Source organism: Phyllostomus hastatus, unplaced genomic scaffold (assembly GCF_019186645.2).
Source record: "Phyllostomus hastatus isolate PE091 unplaced genomic scaffold, TTU_PhHast_1.1 phas_contig_41, whole genome shotgun sequence".
In the NCBI taxonomy this organism is placed as follows: domain Eukaryota; kingdom Metazoa; phylum Chordata; class Mammalia; order Chiroptera; family Phyllostomidae; genus Phyllostomus; species Phyllostomus hastatus.
In genome coordinates this window covers 6,963,193-6,974,830 of record NW_025333876.1, presented here as the reverse complement: position 1 = coordinate 6,974,830, position 11,638 = coordinate 6,963,193, and the positions used below count along the sequence as shown (strand labels likewise).

The window sequence follows — 11,638 nt, the reverse complement described above, 5'->3', positions numbered from 1 at the left end:
AGCAAGAACAGAATGTGACTAACCACATCCCCTACCCCCACAGCTGCAGGCAAAAGAAAATACAGTAAAAATTCCAAGTCTGTACATGTCACTGCTGGTGCCTCTTTCCACAGCATGCCCCTTTCCTCTCTCGGAATGTGAATAAAACCTTGCTCTCTACCTTTTCTTCTTTGAATTCTTTCACAGCCCACATCACTGACCACAACATATCTGACACCATAGTTCCTTGAATATTATTTGCTATACTCCCTATGCTGTACTTTTTTACAATCCCATGACTATTGTTACTTTTTACTTCTTAATCCCATCACCTTTTTCACCCATCCCCTAAACCCACTCCCACATGGTAACCATCAAAGTGTTCCCATTACCTATTCTTCCTAGTCTATTCTGTTTGTTTACTTTGCACAGTTGCTTTTATTTTTAAGGTTTTATGTATTTATTTTTACAGGGGAAGGGAGGAAGAGCAGAAGAGAAACATTGGTTGGTGTCTGACATGCCCCTAACTGGGTACTTGCAATGCAACCCAAGTATGTGCCCTGAATGGGAGCTGAACCAGCAACCTTGTGGTTCTTAGGCCAGTGCTCAATCCATTGAGCCACACCAGCAGGGGCTGCACTGTTGTTTCTTAACTTGTCTGTTCCCATGTTCTTCGACCTTCAAACATGGGCTACATTTCACAGGCTCTTATAGGTTCTTTTAACTTACAAATAAAAAAGCCTTTCAAAGGGAGTAGCAACACACATTTTTTTTAGAGAAAGGGGAAGAGAAGAGAGTGAGAGAAATATTGATGTGAGAGAGAAACATCAATTGGCTGCCTCCTACATGGCCCCAGCCGGGGATCTGGCCCACAACCCAGGCATGTGCCCTGATCAGCAATCACACTGTGATCCTTCAGTTTGCAGGCCAATGCTCAATCCACTGAGCCACACCAGCCAGGACAACTTACGTTTACTTGAAGATCAAAGAATAGGTTATTCAGGACACATTGATTCAGGCAGAAGCCCAAACAGTGTTCTAATTAGGAGACAAAGAGGAGAGGAAGGGGAACAATTACATCAATAGAAGGAAGGCATTTCTATTGGTGTAGGGAAGCTAACATAGCAATGTTAGTTCTAAACTATGTTTTTAAGTTTCAGTCTTATAGCCATCTTCTAGAAGTCATAAGAGGTGTTTGTTATCTTTGTGAACATTTTTTTTGGAACATAATATTGCTTTAGGCTCAGTTCAAAGGTTATTTTGCCAACCTTGTTTTAACATTTCAAGGTTTGAGGCATAAGACATACAAGACAGTTCCTCTGGCATGTCAACCCAGGGTCCATTTTAATGTGGCTCTATTATTCATCTATTTATCATCTTTCTATCTCTTTAGACTGGTTGATGCTGCTAGGTCCTTATACTCTGCAGTGTCTGCTGATCACCCATTACACAGCACTTGACCACCCTTTTTCTTTTTTTAAAGATTTTATTTATTTACTTACATATAGAGGAAGGGAGGGAGAAAGAGAGGGAGATAAACATCAATGTGTGGCTGCCACTCATGTGTTCCTAACTGGGAACCTGGCCCACAACCCAGGCAACTGTCCTGACTGGGAATTGAACCAGGGACCCTTTCCTTCTCAGGCCAGCATCAGTCCACTGAGCTACACTAGCCAGGGTGGCCATCCTTTATATTGGATGATTTAGTGTTTGTCCTTAAACTTCGTAAAATGCCATTGGCTAATTCTTTTCACAGTAACGATAGCTACAAGCTTTTGAAAATCATCTCTAGTCCCCAATATTATGCTCTCTCCTCAAACAAACTCCTGGTTTTCTCATATACAAGTGTATCTGACCCAGATTTTCCTTTCAGTCCAGTTAAAATGTCAAATTCCTAATTTCATCCTGGTATGTTCACACTATAATTCAGCACTATAGAGGACTATTCCATTTCTAAAATTTTGTATTTCATGTTCTGTCTACAACTTTCCCTATTACCTGCCATTGATGACTGTAGCTACCTTTCTTATATCATAAGTTGGAGTTTTAAACTAGAAGCAGCGGGAATCTTCAAAGCTTTGAAATAGGTGAATGATATGACCTAAATAGGTATAGCACTATTCTACCAAATTGCTTGAGCTCTTCAACCTCTTACTCACTTTTGTATCTATGTAGCAAATTGTACGCATAAAGTAGCTATTAGCAACTCTCACTAGCTTATAGCACTGAGCAATGGTGGGCCAGGGGATCACAGGAAGAAAATGGCCCACTTTAAGAATTTTTTCTTCCCACTAAGAATTTTTAAGATGGCAATTCTGAAATTGAGGTCTATGAAAAAAAATTCACTTCTACTTTGTGAGAAAATAAATTATGATTTCTTGAGAACTGTTATTCTGAATTGTCCTTCCTAATTTTGAGTATAAATTAGTGGTAGGAGATACATTTTCCTAATGCCTTTACTGGGTGAAACTAAAAAAATGGGAAACAAACTCTAGGTATATTTCACATCACAGGAAACAGAACTTGCACTTTGCATTGTATATTGTCCCTTCCTTCTTTATAACAAACACATTCTAATTTTACAATGAAAAAAAAAAAAGTTATTCCTCTGCCTAGAGATAATTTTATCTCCTGAATTTACAGTTAATTTTCCCTTCAACATTTCATTATGGAAAACATCATATACAGCAGTAAAGTTGAAATTTAGTGAACACAGATAAACCCAGTATCTACATCTTTTGAAAAAAATTAAACATTTATTTATTTATTTATTCTTGGAGAGAGGAAGGGAGGGAGGAGAGAGGAAAACACCAATGTGTGGTTGCCTCTTCAGTACCCACAGTTGGGGACCTGGCCCACAACCCAGGCATGTGGCCTGACTAGGCATCAAACTGGCAATCCCTTGGTTTGCAGCCCGGCACTCAGTCCACTGAGCGGCACTAGCCAGGACTGCCTTTTGAATTTTTTACATTCAACTTATTACTACATGAAGTGTTTATGGTGCCTGACAGGTGTGTAGTAAGAACAAAAGGATTTTAAGGTGAGGATTTAATTTTGTTTTCTCACTGAATAAATTTGATCACCTTACTAAATTATTTAAGTGGTCCCTGGCTGATTTAATTACTTTGCTCAGCTAATCAACAGTTTATCTAATATAATCACAGAACAAATCTGCCATTGAATTAACTCTAGCTTTAATGAATTAAGTATATTAACCATTTGCAAAGGAACTTCAGAACAACTTGTTATATTTTCTAGGATATCATCATGGGCCTCTGAGAGCAAAGTGGATTTATGGAAGCATCCCAAAGGCTCATTCAGATCCAAGTCTGAAAGACTCATATGATCACTGCAAAAAAAAGTTATAAATTAATTATTTCCCTGGGTGTTCCAGCACAGGCCTCATTGACATTCAACAAGTACCCTAAGTGTCAGCCCCTTCAAGAATAATACATCTTGCTCTGCTCATATGTTTGCTGGGAAAAGCCATGAGACAGGTTAAAGTACATATAAGAACTTAATATATGATAAAATTGGTATCAGAAACCAGAAACAACGGGAGATATACTACATATACAGTTATGGGAACACTGATTGACCACCTGAGAAAAAAAGAGATTCTTAATTTTCATCAGTACCTCTCAGATTTCAAGGATAAAATCTCCTTCAGAAAAAAAATGCCACAATACCTAAAGGTTAACTTAATATATTTTTATTTTCATATTTTTTGTATATGTACCAACATAAAAATAGGTATACACTTTATGCTTATAGTTCTCACATAATAAAAACTAAAACATTTACCAATTAAAACAGAACCAATAAAATGCAAATTAACCACCTTAAAATTTTATTTAACAAATGATGATGCTATTTTGCTCAAATAAAAGAAATAAACCATGAGTATTTGGTTTAATAGTAAAAAGCTGCAGTTTCATATCTCAGTCTGTTTTTAAATGGCTTCTGGATGTTTTTAATTAAATTATCTATCTCTATTTTTATATTTATTGGGTAAGAGGGAGAGAAACATCAATATGAGGGAGAAACATCAATCAGTTGCCTCTTGTACACACACAGACATATGCCCTAACCAAGAATCAAACTGAGGAGGACCCTTTGCTTCATAGGATGACACACAACCAACTTCAGCCACATAGGTCAGGGCTGATGCTTTTATCTTAATAATGATGAAGAAAAGTATTCACAAAAGTATTTTTCACAAAGTATTTTGTTCAAACTGGTATTGAAAAACTTAAATCTTTTTCTCCCTCTTTCAAGGAAATCAGAACAGAAAATTAACCAAATCTATCAAATGCCATTTTAAAAAGGTGTGAATTAACTGTCTGAAAAAATTAACAACTCCTTTATAGAAACCTGCATTAATCACTATTGAATCCAACTAGCTTTAGAATTTGGAAAGAAACATTCTTTACTATTTATTTGCTATTATGCTTATTGCTAATGAACACTTGAGTTACTCTGTGTAGGAGCCTCACAACACAATGGTACTGACTATTAGGTACAGATATCCTGAGTTGAACGTAAGATCCTGTCAGGTATATCATGTGTACAGCAACAGTACACCCTCATTGTTCTCATTCTTATGTACTCTGTGACCTGTGGCTTCAACAGTTTTTTTTTTCAAATCAGATTTTAGTTTTGAATACTTAACACTGTTGCTGATGTGCATTTCACTTTCTTCATGTTTGCTAAGAATATGTGATAAATGCTGCCAATCCCTGCACCCATTCTCATTCTTCAGTTGATTTTTTCCCTCTCCAAAGAGTTTGCAATATAGACAAAACACAGAATCTTTTGAGGTTGAATAAAGTAACCAGGATCTAGTAGTTTTTTCACCATTTGGAAGAATTCGTGTATAATAAGTTTCGGAAAACTTCCTTCCTGTATTGTCTTTTGGAAAGTTAAAATTTCTTACTTGAGGTGGATCATTTTCAACAAGAATATTCCGTTGTTTAATATTCAAAACTCGGGGCCATGCGCCTGGATCTGCAGAAAGCACAACTGGTTGAGTGGAATCTTCTGATTTTTTCTCTTCTAGTTGCTCTTGAAATGTATCAGCTATAGTGGACACAGATGCAGGTAAATTCACATCCTGTCTGGTTAGTGTTGCATCTGCGTTGCACTCTGCTGACACCTGTGACTCTGAAGTCTTTTCTTTTTTTTCTGGTATTCCCTTTACTTTTTCCAAAAGTATATTAAATGACCCATGTAATTTTCTTCCATTTTCTTCTCTAACAGCATTCCTTTTTCTGTTTTCTGATATGGACAATTTTTTTGATTTTGTTTCTAGCATCTAGAGATAAGAAACAATAAGAAAGAAATTATAATTTTATCTTAAAAATGTTAACACTGAAAAAATTTAGTATGTGTAAAAGTGCCTAGTAAGCAATGAAAAGACGTTCATCATTAGTCATAATGAACAAATCAAAACCAACACATTCCACTCCACTTCATAACCTCTAGGATGGCTATAATATCAAGACAGCTATTGGCAAACATATGGTAAAACAGGACTCTTCCTACGGTGATGGTGCAAATTTAAAATGGTGTAGCTGCTCAGAAAAGTTATGAAATTCCTCAAAAGTTAGAGTTACCATATGACCCAGCAAAAACAAATGGAAACATATGTCCAAACACAGACGTGTATAAAATGTTTCCAGCAGTATTATTCACAATAGCCAACAAGTAGAAACAAGTAAAAAATCCATTATGGTGGATAATTTAAAATGTGGTATTATCCATACTATGGAATATTATTTGAGAATAAAAAGTGAGGCAAAACTTCCGGCCAAGATGGAGGCATAGGTGGACACACCGTACCTCCACGCACAGCCAAAGATTGGAACAACAATTTAGAGGCAGAATAACACCCAGAACTGACAGAGAATTTATCTGAATGGAAGTTGGACAGCCAAAAAGTTGAAGTAAACCCGTTCATCCAGACCGGTAGGAGTGGTGGAGACGAGCCTCCGGGTGTGGTCGCATCAAGGAGAGTAGAGAGAAAGATGGGTGCGTAAGGCAACTGGGGGCGCGTAAGGAATCTGGGGCATGCAAGATTGTAGTGGGTGAACCCTGAGTACGCAAGCGGCAGCTGGCAGACCCAGTCAGGCGGCGATTGTGGAGCAGGGCAGAGAGCGCAACCCAGGATCCCAGAGAAGGGACTGAGGTCCCATAGAGAACGGAGCTACCTCCATTGTTCCCTCCTGCTCCCGCCTCCACTCCCACATACAACGTCACAATCTAGAGACTGGGGTGCCCAGTCTTGGTAAACACCTAAGGCTCTGCCCCTCACTGTAACAGGAGTGACCAGACCAAAAAAAAAAAAAAAAAAAGGGACAGAGGGATGGCTCAAACAGAAGAACAAATCAGTGCCCCAAAACTCATCCTTTTGAGTGACCGAGAGATAGCCAATCTATCAGATGCACAGATCAAAACACTGGTGATCAGGAAGCTCACAGAATTGGTTGATTTGGGGCGCAAATTAGATGGAAAAAAAAAAATGCAGGTTACCATAAAAGAAATGAAGGAAAATGCACAGGGAACCAATAGTGATGGGAAGGAAACGGGGACTCAATAGAGTGGACCAAAAGGAAGAAAGAAACCACCAAACAGGAAAGAATGGAGAAATAAGAATTAAAAAAAAAAAACGAGGAAAAGCTTAGGAACCTCCAGGACCTCTTTAAACGTTCCAACATCTGAATTATACGGGGTACCAGAAGGGGAAGAGGTAGAGAAACAGATTGAAAACGTATTTGAACAAATAATAAAGGAGAACTTCCCCATTCTGGCAAAGGAAACAGACTTCCAGGAAGTCCAGGAAGCTCAGAGAGTCCCAAAGAAGTTGGACCCAAGAAGAAACACACCAAGGCACATCATCATTACATTAGCCAAGGTAAAAATGAAGGAGAGAATCCTAGAAGCAGCAAGAGATAAGGGGGACAGTAACCTACAAAGGAGTTCCCATCAGACTGTCAGCTGATTTCTCAAAAGAGACCTTGCAGGCAAGCAGGGGCTGGAAAGAAGTATTCCAAGTCATGAAAGACAAGGACCTATATCCCAGATTACTCTATCCAGCAAAGCTTTCATTTAGAATGGAAGGGCAGATAAAGTGCTTCTCAGATAAGGTCAAGTTAAAGGAGTTCATCATCACTAAGTCCTTATTTTATGAAATGTTAAAGGGACTTATCTAAGAAGATTAAAAAAAAAACATGTATAGTAAAGGGACAGCAAACTCACAATTATTAACAACCACACCTAAAGCAAAACCAAAAGAAACTAAGCAAACAACTAGAACAGGAACAGAACCACAGAAATGGAGATCACATGGAGAATTAGCAACAGGGGAGTGGGAGGAGGAGAGAGGGGGAAAAGGTACAGAGAATAAGTAGCATAGATTGTAGGTAGAAAATAGGTAGGGGGAGGGTAAGAATAGTATGGGAAATATAGAAGCTAAAGAACTTATGACACATGGACATGACTAAAGTGGGGGATGTGAGTGGGAGAGGGTGTACAGGGCAGAGGGGAATGAAGGGAGAAATGGGACAACTGTAATAGCATAATCAATAAAATATATTTAAAAAAGTGAAGCAAAGATATATCTATAACATAGATGGGCAATGTCAACAGGATGATATATGAAAGTCACAAAGTACCACATATATGATTCTGTTTAATAAAAAGATTACATTATTTATTTTGGAGTCGATAAAATAAAAACAAAAAAGATGTAAACAATGTGAGTGGCAGCCTGGTAGCTGTATACAACACAACTTGAACAACATATACAATGGAGCTTAAGACATAAAGAGCTGGCATAGTCTCCCTCCAGGAGCACAACTGTGCCTTTCCTTTCTCCCTCTCCTTCCACAGGCATGCATCTTCTAAACTATAAGGGATCCCATCTGAAACTGCAAGAGAAACAATGGGCAGCTGCAACTCATCCAGGGCTAATCCCCTGTACCTGTCTCCAAGATTCTCTTTCCTCTGAGTTTCTATTAGCTCAGAAATGAGCTAACAGCAGCCCCATCTAGGATCTCTCTTGCTGCTTTTTCTGTCCTAAGCCCTTCCGTGTTTCAGTGTTCCCAGCTTTCATAAACATACTCTCAAAATAAAACCACCACCTGAAGAGCATTATCTTGATTTAATTTTGAAAGCAATGTAGGGTAGCAATGAAGTATAAAAAAAAGAAAGTGACATGACCAAATCTGTACTTTATATATATAGATCACTCTGATTGCAATATGGATATCCAACTGTAAGAAAGACCAACCAGACAGGGACAATCAGGAAGCTGGGGTAATGCTGGCAAGAGGATGGAGGCTATGTCTGGGATGATAGTAGAGATAGGGTAGATTCCAGAGATATTTATGAAGTAGAACATGGATTAGTTGGTTGGTAGCTAAGTGACTTTGGAGGCTGAAGGGGAGGGAGACGCAGAGAATGACCCTAATACTCAAAAATCAGATGCCTCCACGGCATGATCTTGAAGAACTTCTGGTGGAATATGTCTCATAGTGATCCCATCACCTCCACCCCAGTTCAGGCATGTGACTGGATGATGGAATCATTTACTAACAAGGGAAACAAATAAGGAAAGCAGGTTTGGCATTTCAGCTTTTGATAAAGTTTGAGGCATGTGTGAAACATTCAAATGAAGATTACAGATGGCCTGAAAATTTAGAAACGTGATCTTCAGATATTTTCGAAGTTATCAATACATATATTAACTGAAACTGTGGGGGTGGTGGGGACTACACTAGAAGAGCACACAGAAAAAGAAACAGAAAACTGTTGGGAACCGCCTTGCCTAGTTTCAAAAGCTGTAACCCTCCTTGGCTAAAGCTGAGTAAAAATGTAAGGGCATAAGCCAGTAAGGAGACAAAACTTATCCTCTCTGTGGCAGTGCAGCCTCTGACCTCTTTACTTCACCCAGCTTGGCCCCTGGAGGATGGCTGGATTGTCAATGACAGGAAAGATTGCTCAAGGAAGGAACAACCTAAAACAGACAGTTGCATAGGGGCCATCAGGGAAGGATTTAGGGGATTGTGGAGGAGGGACAAAAGACCCTCACCCCTCGGCTTAGTTATAGCCTGAGCCTTCATTCTGTTTTAAGAGTCTGCTAATCTCTTGGCTGCCTTACTTCCCCCACCTGATTTAAGCCTAAAACAATGCAGGAGGTGGGTGCAGCCCTGTACTGGAACAGGCAGTTTGAAGGCAGGATGGATCAGGCCTAAGAAAGAATGCATAAAATCTTGTGGAACCTGTTTTGCTAAGAATGCCCTCAATTTAAATGTTAAGGGTCCAAGCATAAAATGAGTTTGTTTCCCAAAGTTTTATGGCCCTTTGGCTTCACTCTGTCTATCTGGCCCTGACTCAGAATAAGCCCTTATAGTTCTTTGAATGTTGTCTATTCCTTGATCATTACTGCCTGACAATGACTGATGAGCTTTACATGTCAGCCCTGTATTCCTATGCAAACTAAACACAGTAAAAGCCCACTAAGAAAGAGGCTGAAGGCCTTCTCCTTTAAGAGATTGGGTACCTTTCCTCTCCAAGCAGATCATGTCTTGGTAGATTTTTTCTCATCTGCAGCGGCCAGGAGGGCTCTGCAGGATGGAGCTCCCTCACAGAAAACCAGGGACTGAAGTGTTATTTTAACACAACCCAAGCCAAGGCCTGGTCTTACCTCTTTCCTACCTGACTTTCTCATGTTATAATTCTCAGTGGGTGGGCCACTTCCCAGCTATACAATCTTGGGCAAACCAGTTACTTAATCACCTATGCTTCAGTTTCCTCTCACCAAAATGAGGACATTAATTGCACTTAACTAGGGAAAACTTAAGATGACTAAATGTGAAAATACATGAAAAGCTGTTTCTGGCACCACAGTAAACTCATGTTAGCTGTCCTTACTGGCATATACTCATACAAGGACATTTGTAATTAGGTGACAATTACTTAATAAGGTCTAATAGTGAAAAACTGATGATAAAAAATACAAAGGTGGTTGATTTAGCTACTCCATGGTGCAGACTCGTGAATTTTCTGCTGTATACTCTAGGCTGAAGGTCAAAATGTCTTTCCCCATCCATGTCACTCAGGTTCTCTCTCCAGGGGCACACAACTGGGATTCCTTGAAAATCAAGTTCAAAATTACTTCTGTGCTATACTACATTATTTTGTCAAATGAACATTTTTACTGATGATCAGGATGAAAACTGAAGCCAAATAAAAGGCAGGGGATAGGCACCAATTAATTAAATCCTCTAAAAATGGTAGTGGGGGAAATCACTGGGAAGAAAGATACCAAGATGGAGAGAACTACATTTAACAGAAGATCATTTCACTCTCATAAGTGTCCTAGTGAGATGGCTTAGTCATCTCACATATAAAGCTAGTTATGCTGAGACTTCTGAATTCACTCAGATATAGATCCTGCCTCAGGGGACTTACGGACTTATTTTGGGGGGATGAGGCACACATATAATCAAATGTTTATATCATGCACTAATTAAAGTTTCAAATGTGAGTTCAAATCTAGCTATGATTCTGGCTAAGATGTTTTCTCTGAATTTCATTATCTTTAACATATTGTACAATTTTAATTATGTAATCAAAATTGAGTATATGTTTAGTAAAAAACATCAACGTCTCTTTTCCTCCTTTCCCATATGTTAGCCACTCTGAACACATTTAACTGATTCTTTGGGTGTTTATTTCCAAATATCAAAGTAACATTTCTGCACCACTATTTACTACTTTTTCCTCCTGGTTTTTTTTTAGGTATCATCAGTTGAGTCCTCAATGAAGATGACAGGAATTTAGATCTCCTTCTTACTATGCTTATTGCTGCACACTCACCTTCCTGCACCTACTTATCCTTTGGTTACAAGACTTTAATGTTGGCACTACTGACGTCTTGGGCCAGTTAATTCTGTTGTGGGGACTGTGCTGGCATTGCAAGATGTTTAACAGCAATCCTGACCCCTATCTACTAGATGCCAGCAGCAACCCCACAGTTGTAGTCAAAAATGTTTATGATGCCCTGGCTGGTGTGGCTCAAGCCAAAAGGTTGCTGGCTCAATTCTCAGTCAGGGTACATACAAGAGGCAACCATTCAATGTTTCTCCCCCTGTCCCCTCCCCTTCCCTTCTCTAGAATCAATTTAAAAATGTTTAAGACATTGCCAAATATCCCCTGGGAAACAAATCACCCTTGGTTAGATCACTGGGTAAGGTCAAGATTAAGTCTATCCATTTTATGACTGAAATTTCAGTTTTTCCTTAAGGTCTTCTTAAAAATTAAAAAAAAAAAAAAGGATTTTATTTATTTTTAGAGAATGGGAGAGAGGGAGAGAAACATCAATGTGTGGTTGCCTCTTGCACGCACCCTACTGGGGATCTGGCAGCAACCCAGGAATGTGTCCTGATTCATAATTGAACCCAGGACCCTTTGGTTCGCAGGCTGGAGCTCGATCCACTGAGCCACACCAGGCAGGGCAGAAAAATGATAATTTTTTAAATTTTACTTTATTCCATACACAAAATTAACTTGAAAAAGACCACAGACCTAAACATAAAGGCTAAAACTACAATGCTTCTAGACAAAAGTAAAGGTAAGTATCGTCATAACCTTGGTA

At 38.9% G+C, this 11,638-nt stretch overlaps 1 protein-coding gene across 10 annotated transcripts in view; it reads right to left on the bottom strand.

The window, feature by feature from the left end:
* Window positions 1-3,675: 3,675 nt before the first annotated feature.
* ZMYM5 (zinc finger MYM-type containing 5) overlaps window positions 3,676-11,638 on the bottom strand; it is a 41,405-nt gene continuing 33,442 nt past the window's right edge. For all 10 annotated transcript variants that reach the window (XM_045844861.1, XM_045844855.1, XM_045844857.1 and 7 more), the window contains exon 9: window positions 3,676-5,293. In XM_045844861.1, the coding sequence (XP_045700817.1) occupies window positions 4,541-5,293 (753 nt within the window). In that variant the 3' untranslated portion in view covers window positions 3,676-4,540. The remainder of the gene's footprint in view (window positions 5,294-11,638) is intronic.